The following is a 23,427-nucleotide window of genomic DNA, read 5'->3' on the forward strand; positions in this document are numbered from 1 at the left end:
TGAGCTGTTATTATCAGGAAAGCCTATGCTGTTTCAAATAAATCTTTATCATACCATTCTCTAAAAAACATGTGTGGTATATATTTATAGTCTCTATTTTACTTAGAGAGGATGTAAAAGCAGGGAGAAAAGTCAGAATGTACGAATTTGCCAATTTCTTCTTCAAAGCAGCTCCTGAAAAATGCCTTGCTCCATCTCTGGCAGTGTTCTCCATCTCCACCCCCTACCCACATTATTATGATCAGAAGCAAGTGATGGAAAAAAAAAATCAAGCATTTCCTCCTTCTTCCCCAAGACTTGGCACTGCAAAATTTAATAAAATGTTCCTACAATCCAATTAAACTCACTCATAAAACAATCATAATAATGGCACATTTTATTTACTCATGCATAACCAAGCTAAACTTTGCCAGAGTCAAGGCTAGGTACAGAGGAAATTATCAAGGCATGTAAAGAAATGTCAGGTAAGAAGGAGAATGAATAACCAGTGAGAGTCTTAAAAAGTGGTCTCAAACTGTTGTGTTCTTTGGGGCCTTAGAATTGCACATAGGGGCTGTGTGTGTGTGTGTGTGTGTGTGTGTGTGTGTGACAGGTACCCCCCCACTCCAGGGAGGGGAGGAAAGGAAACTGAGAGCTGAGAGTTCCCATCCATACTCCAGTTGAACAGGGGTTGGGATGCAGCCTTCAAGGGCTGCTGCAGTAGGTGATGTGAAGGAGAGCCAAGCTGAGACATGACTCCTTGTAGTAATTCCAGGAATCCACTGGGATTTTTTTAAAGATAAAGAATAAAGAAAAGAAAGGCAGAACACTACTTTAAAGCCAAGAGCCTATTTTTACGGTTGCTTCGAGAAAATACAACTCAAAACAAATCCAAATATTTTCCCAATTACAATACTCCCCCATTAGTCCCTTGAGTAAAAATATCAGGCTTACCTTGACATATTGTACAATACGTTCATTTACATTCACTTTGTAAGTTTTTAAGCCCAGCTCCTTAGACAACCTTAGGATCCTGTTCTGGGTGGGTCCAACATAAGCCCCTCCAACATCTACGTAATCAACATGTTTATTCTGCAGAAAGAGAAAAAAATATTCAGAAGACTTTAGTTAAAACTTGAAAAAAAGTTTCTGTTATAATAAAGCATTTACTTTTTATAATTTAAATGTGCATTACATCTCTGATAAATTGCAACTGAAAATAGTAATCCTTTCTCTTTTACTCAAGAAGTGGGTACAACCCTATAGGGTATTTATCAACATGCAACCTCATTTGCATAGTTATTGGTGAGTCTGATTCAGCAATGATATACATAAAAAATAAAAATAAAAAACACTGTAGTACATCCTGCCAATCTAGACCTTTCTAAAAATGTTTAGGTCATTTTTTTATGCTTTTCTTTGGGGTATGTTGCTGGATGAGCCACCCAGAGATTTATTAGGCCTAGTTCTCTGATATCCAACAGATGAAATCTTAAACCAGCCCACACTGATGGGCTCTTGATCTGATTTTAAAACACTTGTAGGGAAGAATGCATGATAGGAAAAACCTATGCAGTGGTATTAAAAAGATCCATGGATCTAACAAATGAGTTTATAAATTCGCAAACCTTTTATTCTTAAACTGAATTTTACTTTACCTCTCTTAAATGCAGTTCTACATTTTTCCATTTTATTAACACATCCCCTAATGATTCAATCAATAATTTAAATATTGGTGAGTTATAACTCTTTCATGTGTTTGTAATAACTTTTTATGGATCTGTTTCTACTTTGTCGTTTATACCTCTTCATGTTGCCTCTTCTCTTTGTTTGCCTGATTACTTTTACTGCATGCCACTCAGTGAATTTGAAAACAATATGGACATAATTTTAATCCCAGGAGGGTGATATCTTTCTTAGAAACAATTTATGTCTGCTTCTGCCCAACACCTAAGTTCACTAAAAATACCAAATAACTCTATTGCATTTTCTGTGCCTGAATGATTTGAAGTTGGGCTGAAATGCACACCTGGCCTAATTCTTTTGCAATTTTCCCTTAGTCCTAGGATGCAGTCCAACCCGAAGTACAAGGGATTTACCAACACATCCCTCCATACACACAACCTTTTCTGGAATCTGGACTTGACCTTCAGTTGCCCTAGCTTTGTAAGACTTTTTAATGTACTACTCAGCCTCTCACTTGCTTCTTTAGTGGTCAGCAAACTACTCCCTCCCCACCACACCATCAGAGCAGAAATAAATGACATAGAGACCAAAAAAAAACAATTCAAAGGATCAATGAAACAAAGAGCTAGTTTTTTGAAAAGATAAACAAGATTGAGGGACCCTTAGCTAGACTCACCAAGAAACAAAGAGAGAGAATCCAAATACACAAAATAAGAAATGGAAGGGGAGAAGTAACAACTGACACCACAGAAATGCAAAAGACCATTTCCCCGAGTAGGGGGGAAAGTAGGTCAATCTTTTCCTTCTAGATGTAGAAGGGTTGGGAAATTTTACTTAATCAGTTCTTTTCAATAATATCATCAAGTATTATTCAACCTTGACTTCCTGAAGAAACTCAACTTCATACTATCTTATTATTGTAGGGAATGCTTTGCTAATTTTTTGTTTAAGATTTTCGTATCTATGTTTATAAATGAGATTGAGATCAACCCATGATTTTCCTTTCTTCTCAAGTCCTTGTTTATTTTTTGCATTAGAGTATTGCTAATCTCATGCAGTAATGATCATACTTTCTTCTATTTGTATATAAATTGAATGATCTCTTTTTAGGTAGGATACACCTATAGAGCTATCTAGGCTTAGTGTTTTTGTTGTGGGAAAATAAACTACAGATTCAATTTATTTTGAGGCAAAAGCACTAATATTTTCTATGTCTTCTTAACTCAGTGTTAATTTTGATAAACTATATTTTTCTTGTAATATATGCATTTCATGTATGCTTCAAGACTATTGGTTTAAAGTTCATGCCATCTTCTTTTCATTTATTAATTCTTTATTACATCAGTAGTTATATCTTCATCTTTATCCCTTTAATTGTTTTTTTAGGATGTCTCTTTTTTTTTTTGAAAAATATTATCAGACACTTGTTTAATAAATCACTTTAAAGAATCAAACTTTGTTTCAATGATCCTCTTTATTAGGTATTTATTTTCTTATAATTGATTTGTGCTCTTTTTCCTCTCTATTTTGGACTTATTACACTCTTAATTTTCTAATTACTTGTATGCTTAGCTTACTCATATTGAATTTTTTTTTTCCTTTTCTATTTAGGCTATACATTTTCCTCCAAGTATTGTTTTAGCTATACCCACAACTTTATTTTAGTATTTTTATTATTGTGCAGTTCTAAGTATTTTCAAATTTCCATTACACTTTCTCTCTAAATCCATGTTTCTAAAAGTTTTATTGTGTTTTAATACCCACAGATGGAATGGTTTTTAGTTAGTTTTATGCATACTTTATACATGTCCATTAGAATAAGATTAATTGTGCTCAGCTTTTTTTATTATATTTTTTTCTTTATTGATTTTATAGAGAGAGGAAGGGAGAGGGGGAGAGAAATAGAAACATCAATGAGAGAGAACATCGATTGGTCCCCTTCTGCATGCCACCCACTGGGGATTTGGCCCACATCCTGGGCATGTGCTCTGATGGGGAATCAAACAGGTGACCTGTCGGTGCATCAGTCGATGCTCAACCACTGAGACATACCAGCCGGGCTTGTTTATTATAAACTTAGAAATGTATGTTAAAAATCTCCTATTCTGTCCCTGGCCAGTTTGGCTCAGCAGCTAGAGTGCTGGCCTGTGGACCAAAGAGTCGCGGGTTTGATTCTGGTCAAGGGCGTGTACCTCAGTTGTGGTTGTCCCTGGCCCCGGCTGGAATTGTGCAGGAAGCAAGCAGTCGATGTACTCTCTCACATTGATGTTTCTCTTCTCTCTCCCTCCTTCCCACTTTATCTGAAGATAAATAGAAAAATGTCCTCAGGTGAGGATTAAAAAAAAAATATTCCACTCTGTAGGCATTTATAATTTTATTGTATTTTATTTTACTTAATTTCTTCACCTTTTCTTTTTTTAAGCAGGAGGAAGAGAGGGGGTAAGAGAGAGAGAGAAACATCGATGTGAGAGACATCGAGTGGTTGCCACCCACAAGACTCCAACCGGGGCTGGGGTCAAACTGCAACCGAGGCATGTGCCCTTAGCAGGAACTGAACCCGGGACTCTCTGGTCCGTAGGCCGACACTCCAACTCCTGAGCCAAACCGGCCAGGGCAATTTCTTTACCTTTTTCACCCAGCCCCACAACTCCTCTCCCCTTTGACAACTGTCAGTCTGTTCTCTACCTATGAGTCAGTTTCTATTTTGTTTGTTAGTTTACTTTGTTTATTAGCTTTCACATGTAAGCGAAATCATACAGTATTTGTCTTTCTCTGACTGGCTTATTTTGCTCAGCAGGGCATTGTAAGGGAAACTGGCTTTTACTCTGAGGAGAGCCATTGGAAGGTTTTCAGTAGAAAAGTGCCAAGTTCTGACTTAGGTTAGTTAGGAAGGTTCATTATAGATGCTGCACTAAGACTAAATTATAAGAAGCAATGGTGAAAACAGGAAAATCAGTTAGAAGGCTATTATAGTAATTTGCCCTACAGATGATGGTGGCTCCTATCAGGTGGCAGCCATGGAAATGGTGGGAAGGGTTGAGTTCTGGATCTATTCTGAAGGCAGAGCCCAAAGAATTTCCAGACAGAATGAATGGTGAGCATGACTCAATGTTTTTTTAAAGTTGTCATCCACTGATATGGGGAAGTCTGCTGGAATAGCGTAGTATTGATGAAGAAGATCAAAAGTTTAAGTTTGAGATATCTGTTCAACGTCCAGGAGATCTGCAAATATCTAACTTCCTTGACAGAGCAGCATATATATTTTATTCAGCATTTTACTTATTTCAATGGGGAGAGTTAATCAGAGTTTTCATTCTGCCATACCAGAAATGAAGTGTTCCTTTGACCTCTTATTTTGTCCCTTATATAACTCTTATGTTCCCTTTTACTAAGTACTGGTGCTGTCCTCCCAAGTTTCTCCAAGATCATTTTAAGATGTGAAATCAGTACTCCAATAAATCTCTAGGCTTTAATAAAGACAGCAAGAAACTCTTGGGAGTTTTGAAACACGATGTCTTTAGAACACTGATATTATCTTTAAAGTAAATAATACTAAATGAAGCAGTAAAAATGTGAAACATTTACAGAATGTTTCTTTACAAAGTCAAAACATTCTAAAAGAGGAGCCCCGGGTTCAGTTTGAAGATACTGGAACTGTAATACCATATTCTGCCATGTACCTCAGTCTTTAGGGTCTTGTTTTCAATCTCATTACTCAATTTGAAGAGGCCTCGAACATGTAACCTTATTAGGAAACAAATACACCATGCCTGTGGTAGCCCTGCAGGCATTCCAACTTCATTAATTTGGTTCTGAAGAATTATAGATGAATCACCCCAGAAAAAAATGGGAAGTTTTGAACCAAGAGAAGATCTATCTGAATCCAGCTGCCAAGTGACAATATCAAATTTGACATTTCAGTACTTAAAGGTCCAGAGTAAATATGGCATCTCCTCACCAAGTAATCCTAACTGATTATGCTATTAGAAGCAATTGTAATAATATTCAATTTAGTTTCTTATTAAATGCCATTTCTGTCCCTGCTTCCTAAAGCCCTTTTTATCTCCTATTTATTTTTAATCTTATAAATGTTAAATCCTAGTTTCTCAGTATTTCAGAGTTCCTTTCTCATATACCTAAGGGGAGTTATAATATCTTGATCAATACACAATAATTCCTGTATAGCATTAACACATATAAATTATACAGCATGAAAAAGAGGCCTGGGGCAATAGCATGTTAGAATTCTCATTTCCCTTATACAAAGAAATTTGTTCTTAACTGAAAATCTGCAATATGACTGATGTTCTTATTTAATAACCAAAAGATTTTAGAGATAAAATAAAAAAGTAGGGCTAAGGGACAACTTAATAACTAGCTTCGCAATGAAAGAATATTTTCTAGAAAATGACAGGAGAATCCTATCTAATAAGGTTGTATAGGCAGAATATGCAATCCTTCTTCTGAACTACAAACACTTGCCTTCATTTAGAATTTGAGTTGGAAGGGAACTTCAAGTACATTTAGATTGTATATCACTGCTCAGATGAGAAAACTGAGATGTAAAGTGCTAATAGGACGTACCCAAGGTAAGACAGTGTGTCAAGCCAGCACAAGGGTCAGAATCAGAGTCTCCTCACTCTGAGACCAATAGTTTCCCAGTGGACTATATCTGAGGAACTATTCAGAAATTCTCCAGATACAATTAATTTGGATTTATAGTAATTTAAAGCCAGCCAGCAAGCAAACAAACATACATCATAAAGCAGCACTTCTATAGTATTCCCTGGAAAAATGTAGATTCGGTTTCAGCAGGTCTGAGAAAGGGCCTAATATTCTGATTTTCTATCAAGCTCCCGGGTGATTTTGAAGTTGCTGGCCTACAGGACGGTTTGAATAGCAAGGCTGTAGAGCACACTTAGAGTTGAGCAAAGTGAAAATAGGCCCATGATACATCCTTGTATATCTAAAAAGGTAGGGAGTGAATGACAGAGGGGAGCATAGAATGGTGTGACTGAAATAGCTAGTATAATATCTGAGTTTAGATGTTGGTTGGCTATTCCATATCCATTCATATTCCCTTTCCTATATCTGCTTTTATTATGCATCCTGAAAATGTTAAATACCTCCTTTCCCAGGCTCCCTAGCAGCTAAGGTAGCTATGTGCCACAACTCTGGCCAATAACACTCAACCAAATGTCTGCTGGGGTTTTCTGGTAAAGAAAAAAATTCAATTGCAGGTAAGACTTAGACCACCTCTTCATGCTCCTTCCTGCTTAAAATGAGGATTTGATGCTTAGAAAGGCAGCAGCCATCTGGTTATCACTAAGCAATAAGCCGACATATAAAAAATGACCAAGCAGAAAGACTGAAAGAGCATAGTCTTGATAACAAAGCTGAACCCCTGCACTAGCCTGGACTACCTACCAACAGACTTCTTATGTAAAATAATTGAATGTTGGTATTGCTTAAGCCATTCTTATTATCACTGCGTAAGCCATTCTGTTATAAGTCAGAGACATATTCTAATTAGAAAGATACTTTCTCTCCTTCCAGTCATTTTAACAGTTCAGTTTTGTCCTTATGGCCAACCCCCAGCCTTTAACACTCTATTTGTGTGCTCTAACAGTCTCATAAATGACCTTCTAACTGCCAAACACAAAAGTCTTTTCAGTCTTCATCGTATATTAAATGCACCTGGTATTTGACTGCTTATCATTCATCCCTTCCTCTTTACTGATTTCCATGGCACTGCTCTAAGTCTGGTACCCCTCCTCTGCCTCCATTGCTTCTATCTGATTCCTCTGCCTCTGTCCCCTTATTTGCATATTCCCCAAACTTTCATGTTTGGTCCTACTTCCTTCCCATCCTATGTCCTCCCACTGTGTACTTTCATCAGCTCTCACAGATTCAACCACCTGCAACCATCTCCCTGAATAATAGTAAACAACAGTTAATGTGCATTTGTCCAGAATGGTGATATAAACCCAAGTACAGGCATACCTTGGAGAGATTGCGGGTTCAGTTCTAGACCACAGCAATAAAGCGAATGTCCAATAAAGGGAGTCACATGATATTTTTTTGTATCTCAGTGCATATAAAAGTTATGTTTATATTATATTATAGTTTATTGTGTAATAGCATGATATCTAAAAAACAATGTACATACCTTAATTTTAAAATACTGTATTGCTAAAACAAATGGTAACTATCATCTGAGCTTTTATCAAGTCAATCTTTTTGCCAGTGTAGTTTTACCTTCAATTTGTAAAAAATGCAATGTCTGCAAAGAACCATAAAGCAATGCACAATAAAACAAGGTATGCCTGTATAAAAAGCAGTGATGTAGTGAAAACTGTGTTTCTTCTCATGTCTAGCTGACCTTACCTGAGTGAAAAGTATCTCTGGCAGCAGCATGCCTCTTAGGGAACAAGGGCCAAGTTAAAAGTTGCACAAAAAAATATGCTACATTTGTTTCTCCTTACTGTAGCTATACTTCTTTTAAGCTATGAATCCTTGGATAAATAAATAAGAAACCTATACTAAGTGCATGTGTGTGTGTGTGTGTGTGTGTGTGTGTGTGTGTAGTGGGTGTATAGTTACTTTGAGTCCACTCAAACCATAATCCCAACTGTGACACTACATACTATATTTAGGTCTCTAGTATGGAAATTATGACACTGTACTAAATATATTTGTTCACATTTGTGTTCTTCATTAGAATGTAAGGCTGTCACTCTTTTGGTGAGTGCTTGTTGAAAAGAAGGGACACTTATTTGATGGAGTAGTTTATGGCTATGGAGGACAAATGGCTTTACTGCATGAACTCTTGAGATCTCCTAGTTCTGTGTATTCCAATGATCCCACTTCTAGTTTATGTGAGATATTATGTATAAGTATTTAAATCACTTACTCTTATGGTATACGTTCTACCTCCAACTCTGTCCCGGGCTTCTAAAACCAAAACATTAACTCCATGTTCAGTTAACAGTTTAGCAGCAGACAATCCTAAAAGAAAAAAAAATAAATAAAATTGAGGAACATAGTAACATCTAAATATGAAACATTCAAGATTTAACCAGGTCTATACATAAAATTAATGCAGGACATCATACACAACCCATTGATTTTGCTGTGTTTCTGATAAATTCTGACCATACCATCATTAATTGAGCCACCAGTTTTATACTCTATCATATACTTTTATTATCTATCATAAGGTTGGTTAACAAAGTATAATAATTTTTAAAATACACTTTTTGGTTTTTGATGTTAATCAAATCACACTTGAGAGAACTCAGTGAACCTTAAATCAACCATTATTGTGCATCTCTTCCAGAAATTCTGATTGTATACAGAAGATTAAGTTGTTGCGGAAACTTTCCCTAGCTGCACCTCAGTATATCTGTACTTTTCTCAACTTAAACCCCTCCCCTTATAATTACCTTCTATGATTTAATATCTGTATTACATGCTTGCTAGATCATGCTTTCCTCACTAGAGTCAAAGTTAGAAAAGGTAGAATTCATGCTTCATACTTTATTCATTCGCTTAAAGCTGAGAACAGATTTTCACCTATACATAAAAACTTTTGTAAAAGATTGATTTTAAACCAGTATAGTAATAACAGAAAATCAGAGAAAATGTTGTGAATTAACATTGTATCAAAGGTGCATGCTATCAACATAACTTATCACTGATATTAATTTTGACCAACTGGATGAGATAGTGTTTGCCAGGTTTCTGTACTGTCAAGCTACTCTTCCGCCCTCCCTTTCCATGATATACTCTTTGGAAGGAATTCTATACACAGCTTACACTTAAGAAGATACAGAGAAATTGCCCAGCCAGTATAGTTCAGCGGTTGAATATTGACCTATGCACCAAGAGGTCACTGGTTTGATTCTGATCAGGGCACATGCTCAGGTTGTGAGCTAGATCCCTTGCAGAGGCTATGCAGGAGGCAGCCAACTGATATTGATGTTTCTCTCTCTCTAACCCTCTCCCTTCTTCTCGCTCTAAAAAAAAAAAAAAGATACAGAAAACAGACTGATGGTTGCCAGAGTCGAGGGGGTTTGGGAGGTTGGGTGAAAAAGTTGAAGAGACTAAGAACTACAAATTGGTAGCTACAAAATAGTCTCGGAGAAATAAAGTACAGCATGGGGAATACAGTCAATAATACTGTAATAACAATGTACTGTGGCAAGTGGGTACTAGAAATATTTGGGGATTCACTTTGTAAAGTATATGATTGTCTAACCACTATGTTGTACACCTGAAACTATTACAAAATGATATTGAATACAAACTGTAATTGAAAAATTAAAATAAAAATAAAAGAAGTGGGAAGTTATATCCCAGTTCCCTGAGGGTGAAGTATGGACAAAAATGATTTAGAATTCTGCTCAAGAGATTTGTCTCTTCTTATTTATGTATTTATTTATTTATATCATTATGGATTCATAAATAACTGTTTTATACCTTGGGTTAAACTCCAATACCATGTTATTTATTTTGTTGCTCAAATCCTTCCAGTTTTGGTCACTGGGAGCTCTTCCAGTTGGCTTGTCTGTCACTTTGACATGCTCCCATCATTTTGTGTGTATGTGTCTGTGTACTTCCTTAATTTCTGGTATTACAAGACGTTCCAGCCTTATCTTGCCTCTCTCTATCTTAGCCCTAGGATCAACCATTACTCCAATGAGTCTTGGTTTTTTTTAATGGTTCTTTTTATTAGAAAACAAGATCTGGGCTCCCGGTGTGCCCCATCGCTACTGGGGTGTCATTGCTTGTAGTCTCTCTCAGAGTAAGAAAACTTATTTTTAAGTTTACATTTTTTATACTTCTAATGCTATTTTATACCTAGTGATCTTTATACTTCTACTACAAAAGGCCAGAAGCAGACTACAGAGATTTTAAAAAGTATTAGAGAGAATATTAGGTTGAAAGCAAAAAAAGAATGACACCAGAAATAAGATTAATAAAATGATACAAATGATACCTAAAAGTGTATAAAAGTGGTTGAGAAGAGAAACTACTCTAAGTGATTTTTAAACCTAGTAATTTAATAGTTCACTTCTAATGACATATAGTCTAAAACCAAACAAGAACTGCAAACATTTTGTTAGTAATCACTTCGTTGGTGTTAGTATTGGTGTTGTTATTTTGAGGCTATTATGTATGTGGTGTGGGATAAAGGATCTGACTACTACATTCAAAATGCAAAAACCTGAAAACAGGAAAATAGCAGATCATAGCAAGGCAAATCTTTTTATTTATTTATTTATTTATTTATTTATTTATTTAATCCTCACCCGAGGACATTTTTCCATTTTTTGTTCAAGTAGAGTGGGAGGGAGGGAGGGAGAGAGAGAGAGAGAGAGAGAAACATCAACCATCAACGTGAAAGTGACACATCGAGTGGCTGCCTCCCGCATGCACGACCCAACTAGTGTCGGAGACAAACTGCAACCGAGGTACGCGCCCTTAGTGGGAACCAAACGAGGGTGTCTCGGGACCGCAGAGCGATGTTCTAACCGCTGAGCAAAACTGACCAGGGCGCAAGGCAAATCTTTAATAATTTTGCAATTTAAGTGGTGTAAATAGGGATGATGAGTTTAAAACAATACAATTCCACTCCTGATTTCTCTCTCTTCGATCATTTGGATTTTACAGAGACCCAAATAAAGTAGGTTAAGAGATTCATTAGGGAGGTTTATACAAAGCAAGTCTGCTAAAAGCACACCTCATTTGAGAGTTCAGGCAATGACAGTCCTGGTTATTAGATCAGGAGAGCCTGGGTGAGAGTGTGCAGCCAGCATTGGGGTTGCCATGGCAATCCCAAACCAAGCTCCAGCTTTAAAGCCAGTGCCCATGGAGATTGCTTACCACAGATTCTGCAGTGCTTCTAGTGTCCTCAGATGGCTACATATCTTTGAAATGGTATAGAAAATGATCTAACATACATAGTGTTCTTGGAGAAGGAGTTAATAATATCTGCAATGAAGCCTTCAAGGAAAAGATCCTTTGCTTCCTGGGATATAAATCTCAAGTACCTTGTCACTGTGGAACCTAGCTTGACACTTGCTCTTGCCTTCTTTACCTCTCCAAAGGTTTTTTCTTTATCTTACCCCTTTAAGCACATTCGCAATTTTCTATTTTAGAAAAAAAGAAATTGGTCTATTTCAGTCATGCCACCATTTCCAGTTAAATTTCTGGTTTTCCTCCCACAACAGATGACCTAGTGTCTCTACTTCCTCACCAGAACAAACCTTGAAAAGTAGCATATTCGTAAGAAAAATAATAATAATGTCCAGTGACCCTACTGTCAATATAGACAAGTGATATAATCATTTGTCACACTCCGTCCCTGTTATCCTGTTTCATTTTTCTCCTTAGCACACATGCCACCTGGCATATTATAAATATTAAAAGTGAGCAAATTCTAAAAACTACTAGCACATTTTCTGGTCTTTGGACCAGTGTTGCACTTTTTAGCAAAAAACAACAGAGAATATATGTGCACATATTTGTTTGGTACATACAACCATTCCTATCTATCCATCCATTCAACCATCCATCCATCCATCCATCCATCCATCCATCCATCCATCCACCTGTATATACATTTATATTTTCTGCTTCCTTTCAGAAATAATGATCTGCTTTAGAAAATGCCAAATCTTCTAATCCCTTTGATAAGTTCAAAGACAGTGTTGTCTTAAATGATAAATAGATAAAAACTAACAATTAATTTCAATTTGTCCTGAATTGGACAGTTTGTCTAGATGGCACTAATTTATTAGATTATTTATTGTTCAGCATTCATCTTCACTTTAGATATATGGATCTCACCCAAGTTAGAGAATACAAGTATCCTTTAATTCATTATTCACCTTATTTTTTTGTTGAAACTTAAAATACACCGAGGGCACTCCACATTGCTATTCTCAGATTTTGCACACTAAGATGCACTGCACTATGGTATATTCCAAAATGTTGTATGGAACACTAGTCCTCAATATGTTCCAGGTAAAGTATCAATGTTCATGGAGGTTAGAATATCTCATGCTGTTTCTCTTTCTGGGAAATATGTGCTGTGCACTAGCATATTAAACACCCTGATACATCCTACAGTGAAGAGACCTGTTTAACTCAGCATTTCTCTACCCTCTGCCTTAAAAGAAAAAAAATATATACCTCATGACACACTTTATGAAAGCTGATTTCATATCTTAAAAGATTGCTCAAATATTTACAGTAATAAACCCTCCTGAGTAGGTTCCCAGGTGAACGATGCCTAGAGTACAAGCTAGGAGTATTGAAACAGATGAGTGGATAAAAAAAGCTGTGGTACATTTACACAATGGAATATTATGCAGCAGTAAGAAAGAAAGCTCTCTTACCTTTTTAGAAGACATGGAGGGACCTGGAGAGTACTATGCTGAGTGAAATAAGCCAGTCAGAGAAAGACAAGTACCACATGATCTCACTTATTTATGAAATATTATGAACAAAATAAGCGTTGATCAAAATAGATCATGGAAGACATGGAAGTAGGGAACAGACTGACAAATCTCAGAAGGAAGGGAGATGGGGGGGTGTTGGGAAGAGATAAACCAACAAACTTATATGCATATATACATAACCAGTGGACACGGACACAGACAATAGTTTGGGGAAAGCAGGAGGGGGTTGGGGGAAGGAGGGGGTCAAAGGGAGATAAAAGGAGGGGACATCTGTAATAATCTCAACAATAAAGATATAAAAAGATATCAAATGTAAAAAAAAGATTATTGAAACAAACCTTTAATGTAGCTCTAGTTTGTGCTCTGCTGACTCTCCTAGATTTTTCTATTTGTCCTTTTTAAGTTTATTTTTTTAGAGAGAGAGAGATAGAAACATCAATGTGAGAGGGAAACACCAATTGGTTGCCTCCTGCACACCCCCTACTGGGGATCAAACTCGAAACCCAGGCATGTGTCCTGACCAGGAATCAAATTGGGACCTCTTATTCCATGGGATGATCCACTGAGCCATACCAGCCAGGCTTACTGTTGATTCTTAAAAGTGACATGTTTCTTTAACTTTGACATTTGTCACCACCTTGGAATGTGTATATTATGTATCATATTAAATTTTTAAAGTTAATTTTCTATTATTCAATGAAATGGTCTCTGGCCAACATAATTCTGCACTTTTGGATTCTTGGACTGAATACTCTGAGGACAACAAATATTCAACATCAGCTCATGCTGAAGTTTTAGAAGCAATATTCCTGAAGCAGGAAAACAGAGAGAAAAAAACATAAATTTTGCTCAGGCACATAGTGACCACTCAATCAAGAAATATTTATCAAATGAAAGAATGAACAAATACATGCAAGAAAAGAGGCTTTAATTTAGGCCATAGGTCATACTGAACTCATTTAATCTGGAAATGGTTACTTTAAACGTCATCTTCATTATATTTCAGAATTTATCCAAAATCCACAGCACTTTCGTCAAACACCGTTTCCTCCATGAAATCATTTCCTTGTCACTCATTTACCGCTCCCTTCTCTGTATCACCACTGAAACCCTGACCCAATCTCAAACACCAAGAGCACTTCAGGCTCATAGTTATAACACCTACTACATAGAAAGGGTCCTATGCCTCACGTGGCCACTGGAAAGACAAATGAACTGGCAAATAGACTAGAGAACTTAACTCTTCCATTTGGGTCTGAATTTTGTCAAATTCTTCCATGACCAATTATCTTTATAAGTTATTACAAATGCATATTAAATCAGGGATGTATACAGTCATGCACAGCATAATGACATTTTATTTATTTTTCTTAAATGATTTTAGATAAAGAGGAAGGAAGAAATAGAAACATTGATGAGAGAGAACATCAATTGGCCCCCTCCTGCAAGCCCCCCACTGGGGATTTGGCCCACAACCTGGGCATGTGCCCTGACTGGGAATCAAACCAGCAACCTCCTGATGCGTGGGTCGATGATCAACCACTGAACCACACTGGCCAGGCCACTGTTCTATTTATTATGATCTTAATGTAGGAAATGCAGATGCCTTATATTTCAGCCAGGATATTTTGACTTTTTGTCACTGTTTATTTAAAATTCTTTACTAGTAACTATCTAATGACCTAATAAATTATTTGAATTCTTATTTTTCACAACTTTTGTGAAGTCCCAGTATAAGACCAAAGTATTTACACTACAGGAACAGTGACATTGAAGAAATTCCCATAACATCAGATATTTATCTGGTGTAGAAAAAAAAGTCTATGCATAAAAATATACTTTTTTGTTTTTTTGGTGAAAAGGTCTAATAACTTTCATCAGATACCCAAAGGGACATTTGCTCCAAAAGGTTAAAAACCACTTATCTAAACTATTCAGTCACTAAGCATTACTACACATATTAGGAACATACTAGGAATGACTTTTTTTTTAAAGAAGTAAATTCTTTATATAAAGACCATTTGACTGAATAGCGTGCCCCATATTTTTAATTCAAATGTTCATGAATCAGTAACATTACATGCAATTATTCTAAAGTATAAATTACTGTGTAACAACAGTCACTACTAGGTTTTAGGTTTTAGACCATCAAGCCTCAAAGTAAAGCAATAATAAGGTTTACTTTAGTTCTCTGAATGACCCTATAGAGCAAGCCCAGGGAGGCGGGGAACAAAAGCAGTACTATTCTAATGGTCAAAATGTAGGAGTCCAAAGTCAAGTTATACCGATAAGAATTTTGTGGCATGTGGCAATTCATTTGACTCTCTGAATATCAGTTTTTGTACTTGTGAGCTTTTATAGGTTGCAATTCAGTGACCCGTGAACATGGTTAATATGTAAGTGAACTCTCAAAGCTTATTATCTGGTTTTCATGTTCTTATTGACACTCTTACCTAATCAGTTGATTAAATGTTGCTACAAAGTGGGGTTTTAATTACTCTGGCCTAGTAACAACTAGAAAAGGTATTTTAACTAAGGTTCAGAGGAGCCATGGGGAAAGTGTGAATGAGCTCCTATAAGAAAGACCCAGGTACTGACTTAAGTTAGTGTAGGACATCAATATGATACATATTGCAAACCACTTTCAGAATACAACATGGAAGAAAAAAATGTTGAGGAACAGTCTGAAAGAGAAAGCTGAAGAGACAGACTGTTAGAAAGCTGCAATTACTTAAAAAGACTGGAAGATATATCACATAGAACTTAATCAATGTCTAATTTTACAAAGTGGCAAAATCATGGTTCAAAAATTTTAAGCTGTCCTGATTCATAATGTTAGACAACAACATACTGAGGAATACATTATCCAAGGAAAATACAAATTACTGATAAAACTATAAAATATTTTTCAAACTAAAATGATAAAACAGTCCTAATGATCAACCTGTCTAAAACCTCACTACATTTAAAAATGCAACTGAACTTCTTTTGATTCATTTTGTGCAGTTCTAATAACTCAAAGGTAAGATGAAAAGTAACTGTCATTATGAAATCTATCCATTTCATATATATGAAAGTATAGTTTTCAAACAAGTGTTGAATAGATGTCTACACATTTGCAAATTCCTGTGTGTGATATAAAACATAACTACAGTCTTTCTGGATACACCTGAATCCAAACACTGGCAAGATATGTCATATGTAAAATATGTTTATGTCACACCTGCACAAAGATTGCATGACCCAATATTTGCCAATAGCAGGCTTCCATATTTCTTTTTCTAAATAATTTGTCTCTGTGATCCAATTATATTATAGTTATACTATACTTATATAATTTTACTATTGTTAAATATATTTTTCATATTAGCTGAGGATTATGAAATGATTCAAATTAATTAGTATTGGGAAAATGCTAAAAATGCCCATTAAATGTCAGATAAACCCAAAAGCTCATTCAACCATGAATATATAAAAAATCAGAACCCAAATAAATGTAATTCTTATATTCTTTGTTTAACATCAAAAGGTTTATAAAGTAAAAGTATCTTAGTTTATTTTTGAGAAAAAAAACAAAAAACAAAAAACTACAAAGTAGGGGCAAAGAAGTACCCTAAAAGGCAGAAAGTTAATACTCAGCCTGCATTCAACCTCAGAGTATCTAAATAACTAAGGCAAAAGAATGAAGTGCATTTTTTAACGTAAGCTTTTCTTAATCACTACAAAACCACAGGTATGTGCTGTCAAATTCTGAATTAAAATGCTCTTAGCACAAATGATTCTTCATGGTGAAATATTTCACCAAAAAAGTAAATTGTGGTATGTTGTGGACTTAATTATCAAAATTCAAAACATTATTAGTTGATTCCAAAATGGCGGCGGAGTAAATGGCAGCTGCACAGACCATCTCCCGGGACCAAACTGAAATTACAACTAAAATAAAGACAAATCGTCGGGGAAAAGCAACAGAAAAGCAGCTTGCGAGGACCATATAACCAGGGACACTGATGCAATCCTGTTAGGATTGTGGAGGCACAAGAGGGGAGCTTACAGACAGCAGCGGTCTTAGCTGTGAGCAGCACCCTCGGGGTTAAACTCCCAAGCAGCTCCACAGCACAGAGAGCTGGGACAGAGTGTTAAAATAGCCACAGCCACTCACCTTGGGCTCTAGCAGAGGAAAGGAAGACTGGACTGAAACTGTGTGGGAACACTCGGGATTTGGAGGGCGCTCAGAGATTTTGCTGAGTTGCACCCATGCAGGACGGTGGCCATCTTACTCCTTTCCAGGACTCTATGGAGAGGTGGCAGACCCTCCCTCAGAGATACAATGACACACAGGTGGGCCGTTGAAATGCAAATTGAGGCCCATTATCAACCAGCATCTGCCCCATCCTCTGGAAAAACGCTTACTCTGAACACCTGAGGAAGTCTTTCATTCCACTGAAAACCAAAGGCTCTTAAACTAAACACCACGAATAGGTTCCAGGCAAAAAGCTAGAGGATAACTGAACCTTTCCTGGGCTTGCAACTCTACCCAGGAAAGTAAGACTTGACAGTGGTGTTTAACATGGCTCCTCCCACGCTCATTCAAACACAGTAAAGGGAGCCATGAACAGCAGGACACCAACACCCACAGGGAAAATTTAGCCAAACTGGTGAAGCAAAGAAACAAATCCCAAATGAAAGAACAAGAGACCTATACCAACGATGAGAGAAATGAACTGCAGTTAAGCAAGTTAACAGAGCTAGAATGCAGAGCAATGATCTTGAGGAAGGACAAGAGCATGAGTAAGGACATAAACACCATGAGAAAAGACATAGAAACATTGAAAATCAACGAATTGGAAATTAAAAACCACCAAAAAGAAATGAAGAATGACATAGGAGAAACAAAGAACACATTGGAAGGATTAAATAGCAGAGGAGAGGAAGTTGAGGACTGGATCACTGAATTAGAAGACAGGGTAGAAAAAATGAACCAATCAGAAAACCAAAAGGAAAAAACAATTAAGAAACATGAAGATGGCCTTGGCCAGCTTGGCTCAGTGGTTGGAGCATTGGCCCGAGGACCAGAGAGTCTCAGGTTTGGTTCCCTCTAGGGACATGTACCAAAAAAATAAAATAAAACAAAACAGGAATAAAGCTTAAGAGAACTGTGGGACAACTGGAAACATAATAATATTCACATCATAGGAGTCCCCGAAGAAGAAGAAAATGAGCAAGGCTTAGAGAATATATTTGAAGAAATACTGACAGAAAACTTCCCTAATTTGTTAAAGAAAAAAGATATTCAAGTTCAAGAAGCACAGAGATCCCCAAGTAAGAAGAACCCAAACAAACCCACATCAAAACACACAGTAATTAAAATGCCAAAAATTAAAGACAAAGAGAGAATCCTAAAGGCAGCAAGAGATAAGCAACAGGTTACCTACAAAGGAACCCCCATAAGGCTCTCAGCTGACTTCTCTACAGAAACTCTACAGGCCAGAAGGATACGGCATGAGGTAATCAAGGTCATGAAAAACAAGGATCTGAATCCAAGACTACTCTACTCAGCAAGGCTATCATTCAAAATAGAAGGTCAAATAAAGAGCTTTTCAGAAAAAAAAAAAAAAAAAAAAGCCAAGGGAATACATTAGCACCAAATCAGCACTGCAAGAAATGTTAAAAGGACTGGTGTAATTAGTAGAAGAATTGGGAAGAAAAATACAACCACACTAAACAAAAATGTCAAGAAATAAGTACATATCAATAATTACCTTAAATGTAAATAGACTGAATGCTCTGATAAAAAGACAAAGAGTAGCTGATTGGATAAGAAAGCATGATTCATCTATATGTTGTTAACAAGAGACACACCTCACAGCAAAAGACTCACATAGGTTGAATGGGAAGGGATGGAAAAAAAATCTTTCAAGCAAACGAAAAGGAAAAAAAAATCTGGTATAACAATACTCATTTTATAAAATAGATTTCAAAATGAAGGCCATAACTAGAGACAAAGAATACCACTACATAAAATTGAAAGGATCGATCCAACAGGAAGATATAACCTTGGTAAACATATATGCACCGAATATAGGAGCACCAAAACATATTAAAAATCTTCTACAGGACTTTAAAGGAGAAATCTAAACCAATAAAATCATAGTAGGGCACTTCAACACCCCGCTGACATCAATGGACAGATCCTCTAGACAAAAAATTAGCAAGGAAACAGAGACTCTAAACAAAGCACCAGACTAAATGGATTTTATAGATATCTACAGAGAATTACACCCCAAACTACAAAATTCACTTTCTTCTCAAGTGCACATGGGGCATTCTCAAAGACAGACCACATGGTAGGGCACAAACTAAGTCTCTACAAGTTCAAGAAGACTGAAATTATATCAGGCATCTTCTCAGATCACAATGGCATGAAACTAGAAATCAAGTGCAACAAGAACAAGCAAAGACATTTCAACACATGGAGGCTACATAGCATATTATTGAACAATGAATGAGTTACCGAGGAGATCAAGGAAAAAATTAAAAACTTCCTGGAAACCAATACAAATGAACACACAATGACACAAAATGAGTGAGATGCAGCGAAAGTAGTTCTGAGAGGGAAGTTCATAGCACTGCAGGCCTACCTCAAGAAACAAGAAATTTTTCTAATACATTATCTAACCTCACAACATAAAGTACTAGAAAGCACATAAAAGGAAAACCCCAGAGCAAGTAGAAGGAAGGAAATAGTAAAGATCAGAGCAGAAATAAACAACATAGAGAACAAAGAAACAATTCAAAGGATCAATGAAACAAAGAGCTGGTTTTTTGAAAAGATAAACAAGATTGATGGACCCTTAGCTAGACTCACCAAGAAACAAAGAGAGAGAACCCAAATACATAAAATCAGAAAAGAAAGAGAAGAAGTAACAATGACACCACAGAAATACAAAGGATCCTTAACAAATTGTAACAAATTACATTCCAACAAATTCGACAATTTAAGCAAAATGGACAAATTTCTAGAAACACCTAGACTCCCAAAACTGGACTGGGAAGAGACAGAAAACTTGAACAGACCAATAACAACCAAGGAAATTGAAGAGGTAATCAAAACTCTCCCAGCAAACAAAAGCACAGGATCAGATGGCTTCACAGGGGAGTTTTACCAAATATTCAGAGAAGAACTAATACCCATTCTCCTCAAACTATTTCAAAAAATTCAAGAAGAACGAAGACTTTCAAACTCGTTTTATGAGGCCAGCATAATTCTAATTCCAAAACCAGAAAAAGACACAACAAAGAAAGAAAACTACAGGCCTAGATTCCGGATGAACATAGATGCCAAAATCCTGAACAAAATCCTAGCAAATTGGATCGAGCAATAAATCAAAAAAATTATTCACCATGACCATGTGGAATTCATCTCAGGGATTCAAGGCTGGTACAATATTCGCAAATCAATAAATGTGATACACCACGTAAACAAAGCGAAGAATAAAAACCACATGATCATATCAATAGATGCTAAAAAGGCCTTTGACAAAATCCAGCATCCATTTCTGATAAAAACGCTCAGCAGTGTGGGAATAGAGGGATCATATCTAGACATAATAAAGGCCATATATGAAAGACCTACATCCAACATCATACTCAATGGGCAAAAACTAAAAGCATTTTCCTTAAGAATAGGAACAAGACAGGATTGTCCACTTTCGTCACTCTTATTTAACATAGTACTGGAAGTCTTAGCCACAGCAATCAGACATGAAAAAATAAAATAAAAGGAATCTAAATTGAAAGGGAGGAAGTGAAACTGTCATTATTTGCAGATGACATGATATTATACATAGAAACCCAAAAGATTCCATCAAAAATCTACTAGACTTAATATATGAATTTGGCAAAGTAGCAGGATACAAAATTAACATCAAGAAATCGATGGCATTCTTATACGCCAATGATTAAGTGACAGAAAAAGAAACTAAAAGAACAATCCCATTTACCATCGTGGTAAAAAAAATTAAGATACCTAGAAATAAATTTAACCAAAGAAGTAAAGGGCCTATTTGCAGAAAACTACAGGACATTGAAAAAAGAAATAGAGGAAGATATAAAAATGTGGAAGCACATACCTTGTTCATGGATTGGAAGAATTAACATCATTCAAATGTCCATATTACCCAAAGCAATCTATAGACTCAATGCAATCCCTATCAAAATACCAATGACATATTTCACAAAACTAGAACAAATACTTCAAAAGTTCCTATGGAACAACAACAACAAAACCCTGAATAGCCACAGCGATCTTGAAAAAGAAGAACGAAGTAGGTAGAATCACAATACCGGTTATCGGGATATACTACAAAGCCATTACAATCAAAACAGCCTGGTACTGGCACAAGAAGAGGCATATAGACCAGAGGAACAGAACAGAGAACCCAGAAATGGACCCAAGGCATTATGCTCAATTAATATTTGACAACAGTGGCAAGAGCATACAGTGGAGTAAAGACAGCCTCTTTAATAAATGGTGTTGGGCCCTGGCTGGTTTGGCTCTGCGGTTAGAGCGTCGGCCTGTGGTCCGGAGAGGCCTGGGTTCGGTTCCCGCTAAGGGCATGTATCTCGGTTACAGTTTGTCCTTGGCCCTGGTTGGGTCGTGTGCATGGCAACCACTCGATGTGTCCTTTTCACATTGATGTTTCTCTCTCTCTTCCTCTCTCTCCCTCCAGCTCTATCTGAATAAAAAATGGAAAAATGTCCTCGAGTGAGATTTAAAAAAAAAAAAAAATTTAAAATTAATGGTGTTGGGAAAATTGGACAGCTACATGCAAAAAAATGAAACTAGACCATCAACTTACACCATACACAAGAATAAACTCAAAATGGACAAAAGACTTAAATGTGACCCATGAATCCATAAAAATCCTATTAGAAAATGTAGGCAACAAAATTTCGGACATCATACACAGCAGAATTTTCACTGGTACATCACTTAAGGCAACAGAAACAAAGGATAAAAGGAACACATGGGACTACATCAAACTCAAAAGCTTTTGCACAGCAAAAGAAACAACCACCAAAATGAAAAGGCAACCCACTGTATGGGATAGCATCATTGGCAATGATACATCAGATAAGGGGTTAATTTCCAAAATATATAGAGTGCTCATACAACTCAACAAAAGAAAGACAAAGAACCCAATTTAAAAAGGGGCAGAGGAGCTAAATAGACCCCTCTCCAAACAGGACATACAAATGGCCAAGAGACATGTGAAGAAATGCTCAACATCACTAATCATCAGAGAGATGCAAATTAAAACAACAATGAGGTATCACCTCACACCTGTCAGAATGGCCATCAACAAATCATCAAACAACAAGTGTTAGTGAGGTTGTGGAGAAAAGGGGACTCTAGTACACTGCTGGTGGGAATGCAGACTGGTGCAGTCACTATGGAAAAGACTATGGTGTTACCTCAAAAAATTAAAAATGTAATTGCCATTTGAGCCAGTGATCCCACTTCAAGGAATAGAGCTTAAGAAGCCTGAAACACCAATTGGAAAGAATATATGTACCCCTATGTTCATAGCAGCACTATTTACAATAGCTAAGATCTGGAAACAGCCCATGTGTCTATCAGTAGACAAATGGATAAAAAAGCTGTGGTACAGCCCTGGCTGGTTTGGCTCAGCAGTTAGAACATCGGCCTGTTGTCCAGAGAGACCAAGGTTCGGTTCACACTAAGGGCACGTACCTCTGTTGCAGTTTGTCCCCAGCCCTGGCTGGGTCATGCAACTCGATGTGTCCCTTTCACATTGATGTTTCTCTCTCTCTTTCTCTCTCTTCCTCTCTCTCCCTCCCACTCTCTCTGAACAAAAAATAGAAAAATGTCCTTGGATGAGGATAAAAAAAAAAGTTGTGGTACATGTACACAATGGAGTACCATGCAACTGTTAGAGAGAAAGATCTCTTATCCTTTGAGACGTGACCTGGAGAGTATTATCCTAAGCGAAACAAGCCAAGCAGAGAAAGACAAATACCACATGATCTCACTTTTTGTGCAATATAATAAATGTAACAGTCTGAGGAACAGGGTAGACCCAGAGACGTGGAAGTGGGGTACAGACTGACCACCCTCAGAAGAGGTGTGGAGGGGGAGGGAAGAAATAAACCACAGAACTTATATGCATGTACACATAACCGATGGACACGAACAACAAAGCTGGGGATGGGGTGGTGGGGATGGGGAGGAGGGTGTCAATGGGGAAAAAAAGGAGAAACATCTGTAACAAAA

General features: G+C 36.8%; 1 protein-coding gene across 2 annotated transcripts in view; it reads right to left on the bottom strand.

Moving 5' to 3' along the window:
- Positions 1 to 23,427, bottom strand: part of MAOA (monoamine oxidase A) — a 75,807-nt gene that overhangs the window by 46,689 nt on the left and 5,691 nt on the right. For both annotated transcript variants that reach the window (XM_036271180.1, XM_036271179.1), the window contains exons 2-3: positions 8,579 to 8,673; positions 934 to 1,071 (exon numbers count right to left, since the gene is read on the bottom strand). In XM_036271180.1, the coding sequence (XP_036127073.1) occupies positions 934 to 1,071; positions 8,579 to 8,673 (233 nt within the window). The remainder of the gene's footprint in view (positions 1 to 933; positions 1,072 to 8,578; positions 8,674 to 23,427) is intronic.

This window comes from Molossus molossus, unplaced genomic scaffold, assembly GCF_014108415.1.
Source record: "Molossus molossus isolate mMolMol1 unplaced genomic scaffold, mMolMol1.p scaffold_m16_p_2, whole genome shotgun sequence".
Lineage (NCBI taxonomy): Eukaryota > Metazoa > Chordata > Mammalia > Chiroptera > Molossidae > Molossus > Molossus molossus.